This window comes from Psittacula echo (assembly GCF_963264785.1).
Source record: "Psittacula echo genome assembly, chromosome: 23".
NCBI classification, from domain to species: domain Eukaryota; kingdom Metazoa; phylum Chordata; class Aves; order Psittaciformes; family Psittacidae; genus Psittacula; species Psittacula echo.
In genome coordinates this window covers 3,101,364-3,120,936 of record NC_137748.1, presented here as the reverse complement: position 1 = coordinate 3,120,936, position 19,573 = coordinate 3,101,364, and the positions used below count along the sequence as shown (strand labels likewise).

Here is a 19,573-nt window from a genome sequence, read left to right as displayed (position 1 = left end):
TGAGATCAAACTGAACCTTCAAGGTGTTTAATCTGCTTTTCCAGTGGTCGGCAGGTACTGATCCGCAGGGATGCTCACCCCAGCTCGTCTGGGACAGGGTCAGGGACGGGGGTGGCCATGGGTGGGTTTCGAGGGGTGATTTTGGGGTCTTTCTGCAGAATCGCCGGCTTTCCCGCAGCCCTGCTCCGGGGTCCCAGCGTGGGAAGGGGAGGTGAGAACGGCTGGGAGAGGCACCAAGGCCTCTGCCACCGTGTGCTGCCCACCAGGACCGGTGTCGGGATGCGGGCGCTCCCTGCCCCGCCGCGCCCCTCCACTCGACCGGTCCCCGCCTCCATTCCCGGGTTCCCCCGGGACCTGCCGGGTCGCAGCGGCGGGGGTGAGGCATTCACTGCAGCCCCCTCCTCCGCCGCGTGGGGGAGCTCGGACCCCGGGTGCGGGTGTCCCGGTGGGACCCGACCCCCCTCTGGCTCAGCGGGGCCTCGGTGCCCGGGATCCGCACAAGCCGCGCATGGAGGCCCCCGCCCGCCGCCAGGGGCTCCCCGGCCAAGCCCCCATCACAGGCCACGCCCATTCAGCGTAGGGCCCCGCCCCCAGGCCCCGCCCCTCCGTCCCACGGGCTCCGCCGCCGGGACTACGACTCCCGTCATGCCTCGGGACCTCTTCCCCGGAAGGGGCTTCCCCTCTCCGGCTGCTTCCGGTGTGGCGCCGAGGAGGGAGTGAGGGAGCGGTAAGATGGCGGCAGCGGCGGTGCTGGAGTTCCAGCGCGCCCAGTCCCTGCTCTCCACCGACCGCGAGGCCTCCATCGGCATCCTGCACTCCATAGGTGAGCGTCGCCGCTGCTGCCGCGCCGCCCGCCGCCATCGCCCGCCCGCCGCCGCCTGCTGCCCGCCGCCGCCGGCGGCTGCTGACTCACCGTGCGAGCCGGACGGGAGCGAGGCCTGGGCCCAGCTGCACCGGCCCGGCCCGGTGCGCTTCACCGACGCGGGGCCTGCACCCGCACCACGGGGCCGGGCCGCTGCCCGCCGCCGGTGGTGGCCCCGCGGGCCGGGAGCTGCCAGGAGGAGCGGGCGGCCGAGCCCGGAGCCTGTCAGCGGAGCCCCGCGGCTCGGGCCGGCTTCTGCTCCCCTTTCAGCGCGGTGTGTCCCCGGCGCAGCGGTGTGTGAGCTTGTCTGCCCTGAAACACGGGGAGCGGCGCGTACCGGGGCTGCGGCCGAGCGGTGCGGGCAGGAGACCGCCGTTGCCGGCTCTGTGCTTACCGGGTTGCGTTGTTCCAGCGTCCGGGGTTTGCGGCGGGCCCTCAGCGTGCTGGAGGAAGAGAAAGCTCTGCTGGGAGCGATATTCCCTCTGGTAACGCTAAAATCCACCCGGTATTTCAATTACCTTCTCGGCCCCGTGCAGGAAGTTTTGGGGAGTTTCTGTTGGGCTGTGTCTGGAGTTTTAACCTGTGCTTGTTTCAAGACCGATGCTGTTGGCATCAGTCACCTTGTTGGGCTGTCTCGGACATTTAGTGGTGCCAAGATGTTGGTGCTGTCGAGTGGTTTGTAGGCATGGTGTGGACATCCCTCTTTATCAGTGTGTACAGGGCAGGGAGAGGGGCTGCGTTCGAAACTGATGTTTGAAAGAGTAATTCTTGCTTCTGCTAACACGTGGTGACTTTGGCGAAAGGGTGCTGTGACCTGCTGTCACCCCGCTGCAGCGGGCAAATGAGTGTTTCCTGATGTCTGTGCTACACCTTGAAATGGGAATGACTCTATGGTCTGTGCAAGTTGCTCACCCCTCTCGGTGTTTGACTGGTTAATTAGTAGTTGGTGTTCTCAAGCCTGTCAACACACCTACAACCAGTCAGGCTCAGGAGTGAATCAGCTTGTGCTGCCGGGCGGTGTGAGCTGGAGCAGGCCTGAGAACCCCCCAGTGCTGGGGTGCTCCCCTTGAGAGCAAAGTTATTTTGCTGCTGACACCTCATGTGTTTGGTTATGGGGGCTGAAGGCTGCAGCCTGCACTCAGGGGCTGCACAGAGGATCCCAGCTCCCTTTGCAGAGTAGGGCAACGGAGTTGGGCTGTGTGTGTACAGGTTGGATGGTGGAGATGAATGTTTCTGTGGTAGTAGGTGGCAGGGAAGAAAGTGTTGTTTTGTGGCTGACTTACATGAAAATCCTGTTGTGTAAACACAGGTTTGGTGCTCCTGTGTGTCATTTGGGCCTTCTGTGTACTTCAGGGGCAGTTACTCACGTTGGTACACAGTGCTGATTAGATTGTTGGAGTTCAGTGTGGGAAGGAGTGCTGCCTCCTGCCACAGTTGTAACACACGATCCGCTCCTGAGCGAGGAGCACAGACTCACCCTGCTCACAGAGCTGATGTTGTTCTTGTGCTGCATTTGCACCGCGGGATCACAACTTGGTACACAAAGCAGCAACATCAGGAATGGCCAAACCAGCACACCCAGCCCTGGAAATCCCATTGCATTTCTTCCCCTGGGTTTTGTGCTTTCAGCAGGGAGGGTCTGTTGCGTGGTGATGCTTTTTAGTGAAACTTGAATAGCTGGACAAGCTTAATGAGAATACTTCAAAACCTAAGTTATATTCAAGTTGGAGCTTGCAGCTGTATCTGTCAGCTGGATTAAAGCCTTTGTGCAGTACAGATGAAGCACTTGGAGTTGCACCTTTAAACTTTCCACATAATCTGCTTTCCAGATCTCACTCTAGCCTGTTGTAACAGTTACTTTTGCTGGTGCCTTTCCAGGAGCTGAGGAGTAATGATTATCCTCTAACTGAAACAGCATTAAAGGTAGCTTCTCAACTCTTTTCCTAGTGAAACGTGATGTCCAGGAGAATGATGAAGAAGCGGTGCAAGTCAAGGAGCAGAGCATCCTGGAGCTGGGCTCGCTTTTGGCCAAGACTGGGCAGGCAGAAGGTGAGCGTGAAATAAGTAACTGAGGTAATGGGTGAGAGACACATACATTCAGATTGATGTTGTCTCCTTATTTGATGAGATGGAAATAAAAGCAGGTTTTGGCAGGGAATGTTCTCTTGGAGACAGGACTAGATAAACAGCATAAAATGCTAATTGCATGTTACTTGTCCTGCTATTCCAAAAGATTGCTTATCCATTGGGCAGTGTAGTTCCTGACTCTTTGATGTGTGGCCATTTTAATACAGGTGGATAAAGTTTTGTTAAGTTATGTTTGAGATGAGAAGTTTCTGAAGGCCTTGTTTCAAATTGGAAGGTTTGTCCCAAAACATCCTTACTCACCAGCAGCTTGTACTTGATTGAATTGATGTGAGAGCCCTCCTGCAGTTCTGATCCAGCTCTGGGGCAACAACACCAGAGGGATGTGGAGCTGCTGGAGCAAGTCCAGAGGAGGCCCTGGAGATGCTGTGAGGGCTGAAGCAGCTCTGCTCTGGAGCCAGGCTGAGAGAGCTGGGCTGGTTCAGCCTGGAGAAGAGAAGGCTTCTGAAGAAGAGACCTTAGAGCAGCTCCAGTGCCTAAAGGGGCTGCAGGAAACCTGGGGAGGGGCTTTGGGCAAGGGCCTGTAGGGCCAGGCCAAGGGGAATGGCTTTAACCTGCCAGAGGGGAGACTGAGCTGAGCTCTTAGGCAGAAGCTCTTCCCTGTGAGGGTGCTGAGGCGCTGGCCCAGGGTGCCCAGAGAAGCTGTGGCTGCCCCATCCCTGGCAGTGTTCAAGGCCAGGTTGGACACAGGGGCTTGGAGCAAGCTGCTCCAGTGGAAGGTGTCCCTGCCTGTGGCAGAGGTTGGAGCTGGAGGAGCTGTAAGGTCCTTTCCAACCCAGACAACTCTCTGATTCTGTGATTTATCTGCTGAAACATTACATCCTTGCCCAGCTGTACACAGGAGCAAGATTCAACAGTCCTGTTTGTGAATGTATGAAAGGACAGAAATGGAGTAGAGTTCCCTATTCCACAATTCTTTTTATTGGAATCTGTTCATGTCTCCTGTTTCCTGGAAGGCTCAGGGCGGTGTGTGTGTTCTCTTGTACTCAGCAGGTTGGTTTTGTTTCTTTTGCTGGGGAATGCTCTGGCCTTTTCTGCAGCGCCTTTCACCTCGAGTGCTGTAGGAGCTGATACACTTTGTACAGATGTGGTGTATCTATCCATGGCAGGCAGTTTGCCGTAGTATAGCCCTGATGTTTTCTAACCATGCACAACAGTGATTCAGAATGTGAAGTGAAGCATGTATGCTTTTAACAGTCTGAAACTGGTTGAGGAAGGCAGGCAGCAGAAGGTTTAATCGAACTGAAGTTCAACTGGGAGATGAGAGCTAATGTTGGAATAGTTCATGGAGAGCAGTGTGAGGTCTCTGATACCCACTGATCAAGATCTTAGTTGTATCTTTCCTCTGAAATGCACTCTTGGTGTCCTGCTGTCTTGTAAACATCTGTTTTGACTTGGCCATTCATCTGCCCATGTCTGCATGTGTTTGAGCATTCTGGACACTGATCCACTTGTGATTTGCAGTTGAGCAGAGCCTGTGACAAAGTAGAGTACTTGCACTTAGATTAGTGCTGGAAACAGAGGTGCTATTCATCTCACCTAACTATAGATGTCCACGTCTGATTTCCTACTGTGAGCTGGTTTTGTAGTCAGTGGAGAAAAATAAGCCCTTCCAGCACACAGTTCATCTCTTCCCACAGTTAGAATTTGGAGCAAATGAAGCTTGCTGTGCAAGTGCCAATTTCTCTAATTGAATATTAATTGACTTGAGGTCCTTTAACTCAGTAATAGGTGTCTGTGCTGTACAGATGCCCTTTGCACTCTTGTGTTTGCTTCTGTAGAGATAACTAAAGTTGGCTTTACTCCTGCACCAGGGAAGATGAGTGTGTTTGGGCTAAAAAGGGAGAAATCAACAGAAGTATCTCTTCAAGTAAATGTGTGGATGTGCTGCTGGTGTGGAGAAACCCCGGAGAAGAGTTGTTACTGTTGCAGAACTTGGAATAGTTTTGAGATTAAGCCAAAGTCTTACAGGAGTATAAAGACCTTCAGTGTATTCTCGTGGCTAGCTAATAGATTTCTTTTTTTTAAGGGGAAGGCTAAATAATTGAAAATGTCAATGTTAATTCATCAAATCCAGGTTTACGAAGGAGCAAATGTGAAATGTGCTTGAAATCTATTAAAGGAAGCACTAAGCTGCAGATCAACAATATGCTGAAGAAAAGGAATTTGACAACGCTAAGAAGCCAGTTGTGTGTGTGTAGATCTGAGTGGGATGATCAGGTTGTGCTTTCTGGAGACACATAGTGAGGATGTGGGATGAAGAAATAGGGTGCCACAGCTCAGAGATGTGGGAAAGACTGTCACCTTTCCTTTCTGTGTGCTTTTTAGGATGAAGCAGGCTATAGGAGTGAGGAGCAGTCAGGGGCAGCAGCATCTTCAGCAGGTACAACCCTTCCCAAAGATGCTAGCTTCAGGCAGACACACAGAGCTCAGATCCAATGGGAGTGAATCCAACGCTTCTCAACCTCACAAGGAAATGACCGAGACTGAGCAGTTTCTGGCCCAAATGAAGCAGGTCCCCTCATTGTAGCTCTTGTTGTGTGTGGTTTAGTTTTAGCAAGTGGAATTTCTTTGGTGGATTTGAGGTGTTGCAGTGGCTCAGTGGCTGTTTTCAAGTGTAACTGCTCAGAGATGAAGGGATCTGGGAGAAAATCAGCTGCACTTTGGTGGGGTTTGAAAGTTAAAACTGACTAGTGGAGAGTGGGAAATGAACGTATAGTTTTTAGAGGACTAACTTCTATTGATCTACGGGCTTTATTTAACAACAACAGTAATACAAACGGCCTCTTTATCATCTGCTTGGTAGAGATAAAGGGTTGAACTTGTAAATTAGTTATGGTTTTTTAGGACAGTTCTAGATTTTTATAGCATTGCTTTAAACAATAGGATTGGAAAAAACTCAGAGCAGGAATTCGGGTACATGGCATGTTAGCTGTGGAAGCACTTTGTCTGAGGATGAGCAGCAGAGCTCCTGCTCATCACTTCCCTGGAGCTGTCAATCACACCCCTTTACCAAGCAAGTAAAAAAAAAAAAGAATCCTAAAAATAGTTGACAGTTACATTGGTGGGAAAGAGAAATTTCTATGGGAACTTTGAGCTTGCATGGCTAAATGTGGAACTCGGAGCTTGCATGGCTAAATGTGTAGTTTGCAAAATGTACAGATATATTCTAGCTGTTGACATCAGATCTGTTTTCCAGTGAATTCTTGGGCAAGTGTTGAGCAAGTCACCAGAAAGGGAAGTACTGCAGTATGGGCTTTTCTTTTCCTAAAGTTCCTTTCTTGTATAGAAGAGTGTGTTTGGCACTAAAAACACGGATGTGGTTGATTCTGAGGAGCGGGTGTAGTGCAGCGATGTACTGTAGGAAGAGTTTGTATCTCGCAGTAGTTGAGAGTTGGTAGATCTCACTGAGAGTCTCTCTGCCTTGATGACAGACTGAGAACTGGCAAATTCTTAGTTACAGAGCTCAAAGCTATAAGGATATGGTGCTGTGACCTGATAAGAAGCCGACCTGTTCCCTGTGCTAAGTGCAGTGTTTTTTAGTGTTTGTGTTATTTGCATCAAGGAAGAGCATAAGAACCAGCTTCTGGGCAACTCCAGCTTTAGGGCTGCTTCTCTTCCAAGCCCAATAAGACTGTGGGAGGGGGGTTTCCCCAGAGCACAGCAGAGGAGGACAATCCCCTCCCTTGACCTGCTGGAGAAGGAGAAAGCTTCTCACTTGTGCTGTGCGATTCCAAGAAGTAACTCCCTTCTGCTCCTGCTGACGTGGAGTCCTGAAACTGCCAAGACATAGACTACTGCGTTCTCTGCTCTGTAGGAATGACACTTTAAGTGTATTTCTTCATAAAGAAAGACTTTTCCTTTGTGGGCTTGAGACTAGCTTTGTAACTGTAAGCTACTAATGGGAGTAGGAGAAACAGCAGTCTGGTTAAGTAAGATCTAACAGGATGATGGGGGTAGTTGAAGTCTTAAGAACTGTCATTTGCTCAGCAGCAGAGCACAGGGTGTATCGGACTTTCTAGGGCTGGCTGGTGTGGCAGAGTGAAACATCACGCTGTGAGTCAGTAAAAACATACTTAAACTATAAACTCCATTTTATAGAAAAAGCTCAAAGCATTTAACAGATTCCTCCATTTTTAAAGCATGCCTGGGGCAAGTGTAGTTACAAATGGTGTTATAATTGGGTGAAATGAAGTAACGGGAAATGTGTGCTGTACGGGTGACACAGGAGCTCAGCACTCACTTCTCAGTTGCTCTTTTCTTGTAAATGTGTTTGAGAGACTGCTTATAAACTTTTTGATGTAATAATCAACCAGTTTAATAAATACTGCTGTGTATAGATATGTCAAGTGGAACTTTTGGCTGTGTGGTTGCATTTCATGATTTTATTTTGCTGTACGCAGAGCTGGGAGGACTCCTGAAGTATGTTCGACCCTTCTTGAACTCCATCAGCAAAGCAAAGGCTGCCCGCTTAGTCCGATCCCTGCTCGATCTGTTCCTTGACATGGAGGCAGCGACAGGACAGGAGGTGAGATTTAAACTTCATCAGTAGTCTGTCCCTCAAAAGCCTCTAACACCATTATCTGACCCAGTTTACTCCACACTGAAGAATTATTCATGTCAGGAAACATTCATTTAATGCATTTGGATAGATTCTATTAATAAAACATTAGATAATTTAATTCACTCATAATCATGTTTGTCTGCAAGCCTTATCCTCCTGCAGGCTAGGAGTAACTCTTGCCCTGGGCAGTTTGATTTGTGTTGCTTGCTGTTAGGTGCACAGCATCAGTAGTAGTTTGTAGTGTGACATTACCGTAAATGGTGACAGAATCTTTTGCGCATCTTCTTTAATGGAAGAGGTTAAGGGAGGTGGGGTAGAATGTGCAGGTGAGAAGGGAACCCCTGAAGACATTGGGAGAAAATGACTTCACACTTCTTCTAAAGGTAACTTGATAAAAATTATGGTATTTGGATGCAGTCCCAAAAGGTGGCTTTTTATGGTGGGAGAAGAACTTGGAGTAACAGCGATGGAAACATGGCCAAGTTAGTAAAATTATTTGCTTTCAAGCATATTCTGAAGCCAACCCCAAAACCTCAAGTAATTATGACACCTAACCTGTGAGGTTCTTGATGAAGCAGTCCTCAGTAGTTTCCATGCCTGTTCAGAGGGACATTTGCTTCCTCAGTGAGATGTATGTTAAGACAACTCCCAAGAGTCCAGTAAAGCAATGAAATTAGAGTTTTCTCCAGCTCTTAATGCTCCAGCTATCACTGTGCAATAAATTGATACTTCATAATGGCTTTTCATAAAGTGTCCCCATTTAATAAGCTGTATTGAGCAGCTGACAAGCCCTGCAGTGTGGTGCAGCTACAGAGCTGTTCCAGAAAGAGCTGTGATTGAGAGATTTGGGAAAAGGCATTCCTGAGCCTAGCACCTCTTACTGTATACTACTGAACAGTACTAAATTGACACCCTCTTCTAATGGAGTGAGAACATGACTGCTTTATTCATCAAGGGAATCACAACAGTCTTAAAAGCATGAGAAGCCACTGGGTGCCTTCACTCTGCTTTGAAGTAGTGGATGAAACATCCAGTGTCACTTGCTGACTGGCTCCTGGCTCCTGACTGCTGCAGACAGTGGAGCCCAGCACCTCTGTTGCTTAGTACTGCTAAAGAACACATGTGATCTGGCATATTTAAGCCCTAAAACACGTGCACTTTATTTTCTTTTATTTGTACAGCAATTGAAAATACAGTTTTTTCTATAGCTGAGTGAAATGGAGCAACACATGCTGTAAGGGACCTCAAAGTCTTCTCGTCCATCCCTTGCCCTAAGGCAGAATCAGTTCTCATGTGCCCAGATGGTTTTATTTCCAACAAAAACACAGCTGTCTCAGAAATGCTGTTAGGGTTTCAGCAGTAATTTTTACTGGCGAAACTTTGGAAGCCAAATCTTTATTTTCATATTCCAGTGTGGGAGGGTTGTCCCTGGTGGCCAGAAAAAGTTATTGGAAGCCAAATGCGTTAGAAAAGGAATTGAAGAAGGTGGTCTGTTGGGTTTTGTGACTGCTAAAGCTTAAATTCAGCCTTAGTTTGCTTTCTGAACTTTACTTCCTCTTGCAATATATAAGCGGTATCATACTGTGAATGTTGCTACAAAGTGCAGGAAGTTAATCTTTCAAATGGAATATGAAAATCCATAGCACAATTTAGCTGGCCTGTGTCATTTTGCACAATGTTTCTGTGACTTTAAACTCTGATTTCAATGTGATGCAGCCTGAGGCTATAGTGTTCCATGTGTGGTTACCAGCGAGTCTTTGGTGAGAAGCCTGTTAACCTTGCACTGGTGAACTGCAGTTCTCATCAGTGATGAACTATAAAACCCCACTTACCCTGCTAGTATTGAAAGAAGTGTTTTGGGTAGGCACTAATGCTGAAGGCTGCCAGCCTGCGCTAGTGCAACATTTGAGCGAGGAATGATTTTGCTTCCTTAAACTACATTGTGGAGATTCAGGCTTTGTTGTATTTCTGTTGCTTTGTAGGAAATGATTGAAGCATACTGCTGTTTTAAAGAGGGGCAGCAGAAGGCTTTACACATTTCTTTCTGCTCCCTTTAAGGTTGACCTGTGTTTAGAGTGTATTGAATGGGCCAAATCAGAGAAGAGGACTTTCCTACGTCAGGCTCTGGAGGTATGTTACATTGTGGATCCCAAACCTGTGTAATAGGGTCTTCCCTTTATCACATTTAATACCTGTAAAACTTGTGTGTTGTCCAGGTCTTTGTACATGTAATATATGGGTGATAAGGCCAGGCTGGATGGGGCCTTGGGCAACCTGTTGAGGGTGAGGTGTCCCTGCCCATGGCAGGGGGTTGGAACTGGATGATCTTAAGGTCCCTTTGAACCCAAAGCATTCTATTGTTCTATGATAAGTGTTAAAGTTAGTGACTCTTCTTGAAGAGGCAGGATTTTACCTGTTGTCTTTAGACTGGCTGATCTTGCAAATGGTAGAGCTTGCAGAACTGGACCATATAATTTAATGAACACAAACGAATTTAGTGAAGTCTGTGAGATAAGAATATGAAGTTTCATTTTACAGAATAAATCTGTGCTACCTCTCTTTGGCTTCCCTCACAGCAGTTCCTTTTCTGTTCTCCAGGCGAGGCTGGTCTCTTTGTACTTCGATACCAAGAGGTACCAAGAAGCACTGCAACTAGGTGAGTCTTCCACTAGGTGGTGGTAGTAGATCTTGGCTTTGGGGTTAGTCTTGAGGCTGACAAGGGAAATAATGCGTCATGCCTCTTAAGTTTTGTAGGACTGGGGCGTTGATTTTTCGGAACTGTACCTGTTCTGCCATGTTTTGCTATAGCTTGATGGTAACAGCTGTTAGGTATCTTTTTATTCTCAGCATTTGTTCATTTCCAATAATTTTGGAAGCAGAGACGAGCTGTATCCTGTTAAAGGCCATCAGGTTTGGCTCCTGCTGGAAAGTACGTAGTACAATGCTGCGGTCAGAGAGTTTTGCCCAAATAACACAGTAAAAGCAGTAGTAATGCCAGGAAATGGCAAACCTCTAAGGATGTAATTAGACAAGCTCTTGTGCAGTAGTGTAAAGGCTTCAAGAATTTGCTTCTGCACCACCTGAGATGGGGTAATTAACCCTCCTGTTCTGCTGCAAGGCAGAGTGAAGCAGGTCAGCTCTATGTCCCAGCTGCCTTCGGTGCTGTTTAGACGCTCATTTTGCACATGACTGTGGTATTGTAAGATGAGGTTTAAGCTGGGTTGTACAGACTGCTCTGCCAGCTCAGTATGTGGGTGAGTGCACTGGCATGGACAGAAGTATTCACCCATCTCACCAGGGACCCATAACTTAAACAGTGTGGTGGCAAGAGCATGTTGCGTCCAGTGTTCTGTGGGTGACTTGGATCTGATCTGAATATCAAGTTATGTAAAGTGCACAGAATTAGCTATCAAGTTAGAATTGGTTTGCATACAGATGTGTCACGAACTCAGGTTTAAACTGATCAGACTCCACACTCCAAAGCTGTGCTTCAGTAAATTAATCACTTGGATGATGGGCGTACAGCATAGGGAGCTGTGAAGGCCCGCCATAGGACAGCCTCTCCGAAGGCTCTTTGGAGGTGTCAAGTGTTGGTGCTAGCATTTCTGTGTGGCTGATGTGGTTGTGTCTGCAGGGAACAGGTTCAAGCAGAGTGCCTGTGAGGTGTTTCTAGGGAGCGTGCTTTCTCTTCCACCTATTTATGCAGTTTTAGCCATGGTTTTCAGCTTCTGAGCATAGCAAGTGAGGATGAAGTTCTCATCTCTGCTTGCTCTAAAAAAGCTAGTTCATTCTCCAGCTGTGGACTGACACTGACCCACTATTATTTCCTCTCCCCTGTTTCTTCTTGGAAGAACAGGTTGTATAAGCCTAGCCTTTCTTCCTGAAAGCCTGCCCTGCTGTGGGAGAAGAAGGGTGTCATCTGGAAAGACTTGGTTTGTGTAGTTGTTGATGCAGAGCAGATTACAAAGGTAATCTTGTTCTTTCCCACTGCTAGGCTCCCAGCTTCTTCGGGAATTGAAAAAGATGGATGACAAAGCATTGCTGGTGGAAGTGCAGCTGCTAGAAAGTAAGACTTACCATGCCCTGAGCAATCTGCCAAAAGCAAGAGCAGCCTTAACCTCTGCACGAACCACAGCCAACGCAATCTACTGTCCACCCAAGCTGCAAGCAGCGTTAGACATGCAGTCAGGTAAAGCCCTTCAGGAGGAGGGGAAGTTCTGGGCCTTGTGATGCATTGGTTGACTGGTATTTGTTCTTTCCTGAGTGAATCATAGAAAATGATGCTAGGTGGGACCTGAATACCCACAAGTCTGCCCAGCTGCCTCTGAGCAGGATCAGCTGTAATTACATTGTTCCTGACAAATGTTTTTATCAGCCTGTTCTTGAAAGTGTCCAGTGACAGAGGGTCCATAATCTCCCTGAGCGTTCACAGTACACTGTGTTAGTACAACTGTTGTTTCTGACCTAATTTGCAGGCACTTACCTGGAGTGCTCTCAACTGTCCCCTTAAGAGAAGGACATAGATGTTCTCCTGGTAGAGATAAGGTAAAGGGAGGCACAGAAGGAAAGATTCCCTCTACTGAAGTACCAGATAAAGCACTGGACATCCAAATTGTTCTGTCTTTTTCGTCACATTCACAATAAACTCTGATGCCTGCCTTTTTGTTCTTCTCTACAGGTATTATCCATGCAGCAGAAGAGAAGGACTGGAAAACAGCTTATTCATATTTTTATGAGGCATTTGAGGGATATGATTCAATTGACAACCCAAAAGCCATCACTGCACTCAAATACATGTTGCTGTGCAAAATCATGCTGAACATGTACGTGGCAAATGGTTCTGTGAAGAATACTTCTTACATTTAAATGGGAAAGGCTTTTTGCTTGTGACTCTAATTGTCTTTATGACCTAATCTGTGCTTCTGATACAATGTTACTTGAATTGTAGTAATTTGCTGTCAGTCGGGTATTTTGGAGACACCCTTAGGTTAAAGCTGTGTTGTTGAGTAAGTGCTCTCTTCCCTCCCCTCTCTAGCCCAGAAGATGTGCAAGCATTAGTGAGTGGGAAGCTCGCTCTGCGGTATGCAGGAAGACAGGTATAGAAACTTCATCCTTTCTATCTTCCTATTATCTCTGAGAATATGGTGTCATGCTGTTTTGTCAAAAACGTTGGTCTTTTCATACCAAAATACCCTTTGCATCTGAGTGTCCTGAATGAGATCCAGAACTGATTAAATTACCAGGAGTAATTACCATAAGTCAGTTGCCTTCAAAGGGAATACAGTGATTCTCACAACCTGGCCTGCTCAGTTTTCTGTTTTTTTCCTCCCTGCTTTCTTCATGAACTACTAAATGCCTAATGCCCTGAGGTACTCGTGTCGCAACCCTTGCCAGCTCTGCAGCAATGGAGCTGATGGATTTAAATCCAAGTTACTCATTGTTTTTACTTGTGTTGTAGCAAGTCCTGAAAACCCATTCATAGCAGCATAGCTGAGCAGCTTGAGACCTAGATGACTGCAAGGTGGAAGCCAAGCAGCTGGGGAGCTGTTAAATCAAGTGTTTATTCTAACATGTTAACTTGCCAGTCTGTGAAGCTGTCTCCGTATTAAATCCAGGGATACTTATGTAAGTACAGGGCCAAAAGCCAAGCGTGCCAGGGTCTGAGCCAGGCTTACACACTGATATGCTCAGTGGCTTTGGCCAGCCAGTTATTTACTTTGACGCAGGAGCTGATACTCATCTACTTCACAGAGGACCAGGGAAGCTCTTTAGTAGAGGAGGTTGGTGAGCATATGTGCTAGAAAAGAGTCTGGAGTGGGGATATCCCTGCATTATCCCTGCTAGATCATGTAGGGCAGCTCTGGTCCTGCTTTGTCTGCTTCCCCTGGGTGGCAGCTGGGTTGGAGGCTCCTGTTCAGAGCCCGAGGGAAGTGCTGTACAGGAAATCTCAGCTGGTCCCTGCCCTGGCCTCCTGATTCAGCACTGATGGCAAGTTCCTGCAGCAGCTGTGGAAACGGAGCTGGGGGAGCAGAGGCAAATTGGACAGCCTTGGGGCAGCTCACTGGGAGAGGTGGCTGCAGAAGCCTGGGCCTGATGCACCACAGCCACTGGGCTGTCCTGCGTGTCCCGTGAGCTTATGCCTCTCACCACTTGGACACTGTTCTTCTGGAGGTGTTACTGTTCTGTTCACTATAAATATGGTAGTTTGGTTGTGGCTGAGTTTTGCTTTGTTTCAGCAGCTGTGAGGTGGACAAGAAACATTTTCTGATGCTGTCCATGATAGGGTGTCCAGAGGACTTCTGCCATGCTTCTGCTTCTCAGCAGAGGAAGTGGGACATGCTGAAGGAGACACACAGCTTATGGGCTGAAAATGGCCATGTTCATTAAGCAAGTGCCAGAATGTTCACTTTTCTGCAGAATTGGATCAAACTTGCTCCCAACCTGCAACCTGATAGGAACTGCAGCTGGTGTTCCCAAACCTTGCACAGCTCGAGGTCTTTGTTTCTGTGGAGCTGATTTCATGCTGTGTCCTGCAGCTGCTCCGCATGTTCTCCTTACGAGCAGCTGTTCTTACTCTGCCTGTGTGGAAGTCACACTGACATGGCTTTATAGCAAGAGGAACATTCCCATTTTGCTGCTTAAGCACGTTTCCAGTATACTGCACAGTTGGCATAATAACACTGAGAGGAGAACCCAGGAAAATAACCTCTCATTTTCTTTCTCTGCAGACAGAAGCACTAAAATGTGTGGCACAGGCCAGCAAGAACCGATCGCTGGCCGATTTTGAAAAGGTGAGTCCGGAGACAGAGAATGAGGCCTGCCTGGAAATGCCAGGTTTGGAGAGTGGTAGGAGCCGTTACATTCCACAGCAGGAAACCATAAAGACATTCAAAGAAAGCAACAGTGCATCAACACGTGCCCCACCATAGTTAACCAGGTTGGTTTTTGCAGCATGGGGAGTAATAGCTGGCTGGAAACTAGGGGCGTTCCCCCTTTATTTATTTATTTATTTTTAACAGCTTTTGGTGCTGTTCACTGAGATGTGCATTTTCTGGCTTCAGCAAGAATACCACAGAGATAAGGGAGAGGATTCCCATGTCAGGAAACAATCCTGTCTCCTGAGTGGAAACCAGAGATTCTCTTGCTAAGCTTCAGCAGTGTAAAGATGAAAGATGCTTGAAAGGCTGCCAGGCTGTTGTGACCTCCTGGCCTTTTAGCTAAGTTATGGGATTGGATTAGCCACTGATACTTTGCTGGGCAGGGAGAGAAGACTTGTTTCAGACTTAGGGGACCTTAGGGACAGGAGACCTGTTGCTACGTCAGTTGTTTGATCCCATTGTGTTTTCTGCAGGCTCTGACAGACTATAAGGTGGAGCTCAGGGACGACCCCATCATTAACACTCACTTGGCTAAGCTCTACGATAACTTATTGGAACAAAACCTGATCAGAGTCATCGAACCCTTCTCCAGAGTACAGGTAAATGTTCCAGCAAGCACAGCAATACACTGGCACCTCTGTCCTCTGCTGCTGGTGGATGAGGGACTTGTTCCCATACAAAACACTTCTTACTTGGAGTGACTCAGCAGTTCCAGAGCTCAGGGTTCATCATGTTCAGCCTAAAAATGGTAAGGAGAGAGCTGAGGGGAACTTTGGAAACCCACATTTTGAAGTCATTGCCCTTTCCACCTGTTTCACTTAGTGTCCACCCTCCACACTGAAGGTGGACATGCTTTTAGCACTGAAGGTAACAGACTTTGGCTTTTCAGGGCTCTCACATGGCATGGATAAAGCTGCAGTAATCTTGGAGAAAACCTGTTATTTCATGTTTCAGAGTGAAATGGGTTTAGGTGTCTAGTCCATCTTCAGCTAAAATTGGATGTGAAAGCTGAAGGACATTAAGCTGCAAAGCCATTGGAGATGGAAGAACCCCATAGTTGGTATTGTGTGTCAAAAATGCAGCTAAAGATTTACTTAACTCTATTGGTCTCTCTTATAGATTGAACACATATCCAGCCTCATCAAGCTGTCAAAGGTAAGAACATCACTAGAAATTGGTGGCACATCTTAAGAGGGCAAAGGAATTGAGGTCAGATGGCAGTTGCCACAGGGCTGTAGGCTACTAAGTCTGACAGATCAGCTCCACAGCATTCACCGGCAAATACCACTCTTGGAAACTGAACTTTAACATGGACAGTCCCCAGGAGGCATCAGACTGGCTTCTTCTGCACTGGACTTGTTACTAGCTGTAACCTCACCTTCCTTCATGTGGGTTTTACTCCTGTTGTTAGCACTTGCTTTTTACTGGAGGCAGACTTTCCTCTGCTCTAGTAACAGCTCCTGTTGTGGCCAGTTCAGTTTTCCCTGCTGACCTGCGTTTAATCCTGATGAGTGCACCCAGAGGAACCTTTCTTAGACCCCTAAGATACAGGATCCAGCTAATCCCTCTGCAGTTCCATTAGGGACGCCTGTGTCACACTGACTATTGCAATAACTGCTTTACAGATAATCCCAACCAGATTAAGTTTTAGGAGAAGCCACTGTAGTCCCAGCCAGTTGTATCCCAAAATGCTGTTGTCCTATGTTGGCATTAAGGCCAGAGGTGTGGAAGTATGCCAGGCTTTGCCCTTATGGTTGTTACGTCATGTGTCTTCATTCTCTCTCTGTGCAGTCTTTTCCCTAGGCTTGCCCTTGGTGTCTAACACAGCTTGAGTAAAAGCTGGACAGCAGTTTACCTGCAGAACCAGCACCCCCTCCTGCAGTGAGGCCTGGGCAGGGGGTCATCCTGCTACTGAGTGGCATAAATGAAGCTTGGCCAACACTTTACTAAATACTTGCTGAACCAAGTGAGAATGCTCCACATCCCCTAGTGAGTGCCTGGATGAGATGCACCCTCTTCTGTGCAGCAGGGGGCAAGACATCTTGGTTCTCTTGTCGTTAAAAGCTACTGCTTAATTTCCTCTGTCATCTAAAGCATATGGTAGTATCAAAGCAACGTGCAAGGGGAGACCTATCCTGACACCATGTTCAGTGATGAAATAGCTGGTGTTAGGTAGCGCTTATATGCCACCAGGGCTGTTGAATGTGGCATAGTGAAATTCACATTTCTTTTATATAGTTCTGAGAGACTTTTAATGTTTCTGCTTCCATTTCAGGCTGAGGTAGAAAGGAAACTGTCACAAATGATCTTGGACAAGAAATTTCATGGTGAGTCCCTGCATCCTTCAGTCCTGACTGCCTCACTGCCCACAGCCAGGCTGTGTGTGAGCCAGCTGAGGATAGGCTCCTCCTTATCACTGCACCTCTGAGCCCCATGTGTCCTCCTCAGACAGCTCTGCTCTGCTTCCCATGGGGGACGTGCAAGTTAACAGTGTGGGAAGAGTAGAGAGTGGTGGGTTTATCTGTTACTCTGTTATCATGAAGGCTGCTTCTATCGCTCCATGGATTTGTTAAGCTCGAGACTTATCAGAAATGCCTCTGCTCATGTTTGCACTGTCCCTAGTGTCAGTTTAGTAACCCCTCTGGCTCTGGCTGAGCAAGACCTGTGGCTGAAGGAAGTGCATGGGTTAGCGAGCAGCTTGGAAATTGCGGAATGCAGCCGTGGGGCCCATCTGGCACCTGGAAATAGTGTAATTATCAAAGGGTTTTGTCTGAGCCACCCCCTGGGCACAGGTACAGTGGCTGTTGGGGAATGTGCAGGCACAAGGCACAAGCAACTCCTGGATGTCTTGTCAGGCTCCTCTCTGGGATGATTTCATTTCTCTGGGGAAGCTGCAGCTAATGCAGTGCAGCCAAAACCCAGCCAGGGCTGTTGGCTGGGCAGATCCCTGCGTTCCTGCTGTGTGGAAGCTGTGATGCATTGGGATAACTGCAGCGTTGTGCCCGCAGGCATCCTTGACCAAGGCGAGGGAGTCCTCATCATCTTCGACGAACCCCCTGTAGACAAAACATACGAAGCTGCCCTCGAGACTATTCAGAACATGAGTAAAGTAGTGGATTCGCTCTACAACAAAGCCAAGAAGCTAACATAGGTGAGTGAGAGCGGAGCTGCGTCCTCGAGCCTCGCTGCGTCTCCTCTGCATTGACATGGCTCTGTTTTCTCTTTGCAGAGCTGAATTTGCTGTCATGTGGAGCGTGTGTGTGACAGGAGAGTGAAACCTTGGGAAATGTTAGGAGACTTGATTTTTTTTCTTTTTTTCTTTTTTTTTTTTTTTTTTCTTTGTTCTACTTTTCGCTCGGAAAGTTTTTAAACTTCCTCATCCAGTGCATCCTGTATCCATACGATGCGTGTTCCAGTTCCCATGTAATCTTTACTGGCCGAACTTTGTATCTGGGGGGGGAATATTGTTTAAACAAAGAGGGTATTCTAAATAAAAGGAAAAAGGCTTACACTACCTAAACATGTGCTTTCCACTTCCTGAGGGATGGCAGAGAGTTAAGCAGGGACAAAGTTTTGTTACCAGTAGGTGCCCAAAACAAGGTTGTTTCATCTCTCCCTCTGCTCTCAAAGTTGAGACTTGCAGTGTGTAACAGCCAAGTTGATTCCATTTGTACTGAACCTAAAAAGACCCAAAATGTACAGACTGGTGGTTTGTTTTTGAATCCTGAAGGCCTCCGATCCTCTCAAAAGCAGCTCCGCAGGGATGTGCCCAATGGCTTCTGTGCCCCAGGACCGTGCTGCGGAGCTGCTGCTGTGCTGCGCCAGCCCCGGCCCTCTCCAGCTGCCAAGGCTGGGTTGTGCTGCAGGAGCCAGCGCTCCTCCCCGAGGCCTGGTTTGCATGCTCCTGTTTAGACTAGACTAGAATGTCCGTGTTTATCCTTCTCCTCACCCGCACTGGTAGGAAGAGTGGGAGTGCAGCGTTCCCGAGGCTTCACCTCCCTCCAGGAGCCAGACCCTGGTGCCCATCAGCCTCCCATTGACCTCTGCTGCTGCTGGGGTTCTTCTGTGTTCCCAACAGCCGATGGGAGACAGGCTGGAATGTCCCAGAGCAGCGCCCATGAGGAGCCAGGGTCGGTAGGTGGGGTGGAGCAGGGCGTGCTGCAGCATGTGTCACTGTCCAGTGAGGTTCGAGCTGGGTTCAATGCCATTTGGGCAGTGTAAGCTTCCACGGCTCTGTCCTGCTCATCTCCATCTCCCTCCCTCTGTCTCTCTTTCCCTCTCCACGTTTTTCTTACAAACCCCCTATTTTGTACAAGGGTTCTGTTCTGGCAGGAGCTATTTTGCCTTCACTCACTCTTTAGACTGGCTGATTCTTTTTCTGCTTTTGTGTTCACATTTTAACCTCTCCGCCATCTCATTTTATGATTTTATGCCGTATTTCATTTCCATCTCATCCCGTCGGTCGCTGTTTGGGTTTTTGGCACCATCAATATCAAATGTACAAACGGTTCTTGCTAACCAGCACCAGGTATATCTGATGTTCAGATGAGTTCCAATAAAATACGTTTTTTTTCAAGCTTCTGTCTCCTGTTTTCAGCGGAGGCAGGAAAGGGGCCCCTTGCGTGCTGATCCCTCTGCATGTAGGGAGGGGCATGGGCAACACAGGCTGGAGCTCACGGGAGCAGTGTTTGGGGATGGTGTTTGAGATGCGGAATGGGAGGGTCTGTGTTTTAAGGAGCAGATTCAGGGGTTGGGACCTGTTCCTGGCACAGCAAGTAGAGTTACAGGATGAAGGTGTATTATTATAAATGAAGTTATGAATTACTATTATAGCTTTGTGGTGTGGCTGACACAGTGGAGGCAAGGGTGGGATCCAGAGGGACCTGGACAGGCTGGAGCGGTGAGACCGTGTGAATCTCATGGGGTTCAACAAGGCCAAGTGCAAGGTCTGAATCTGGGATGGGAGGAAGAGGATGAATCAGGGACTCCCCTGGTTGTCACTGCATGGCTCTGAGTGCCTGGCCTGGCTCAGCACCAGCCCTGGTAGAAGCAAAAGCTTCTGCAGAGCTTGGGCCCAGAGTGAGGTTTTCTTTACTAAACCCCAAGTTCATGGAGGGCTGGACC

General features: G+C 48.1%; 1 protein-coding gene across 3 annotated transcripts; it reads left to right on the top strand.

The window, feature by feature from the left end:
* The first annotated feature begins 703 nt into the window (after window positions 1–703).
* PSMD11 (proteasome 26S subunit, non-ATPase 11) lies at window positions 704–18,993 on the top strand. Of its 3 annotated transcripts, XM_080633649.1 has the most exons (14): window positions 704–823; window positions 2,810–2,911; window positions 7,411–7,535; window positions 9,630–9,701; window positions 10,170–10,227; window positions 11,566–11,760; window positions 12,250–12,394; window positions 12,607–12,667; window positions 14,300–14,362; window positions 14,923–15,048; window positions 15,569–15,604; window positions 16,725–16,776; window positions 17,458–17,600; window positions 17,679–18,992. In XM_080633649.1, exons 1-13 carry the CDS (start codon window positions 733–735, stop codon window positions 17,598–17,600), a joined length of 1,269 nt encoding a protein of 422 aa, XP_080489775.1. In that variant the 5' UTR covers window positions 704–732; the 3' UTR covers window positions 17,679–18,992. The 3 variants fall into 3 exon arrangements, with proteins under 3 accessions (XP_080489775.1, XP_080489776.1, XP_080489777.1); XM_080633650.1 differs by having other exon boundaries at window positions 17,458–18,993; XM_080633651.1 differs by lacking the exon at window positions 2,810–2,911 and having other exon boundaries at window positions 721–823; window positions 17,679–18,993.
* The last annotated feature ends 580 nt before the right edge of the window (window positions 18,994–19,573 follow it).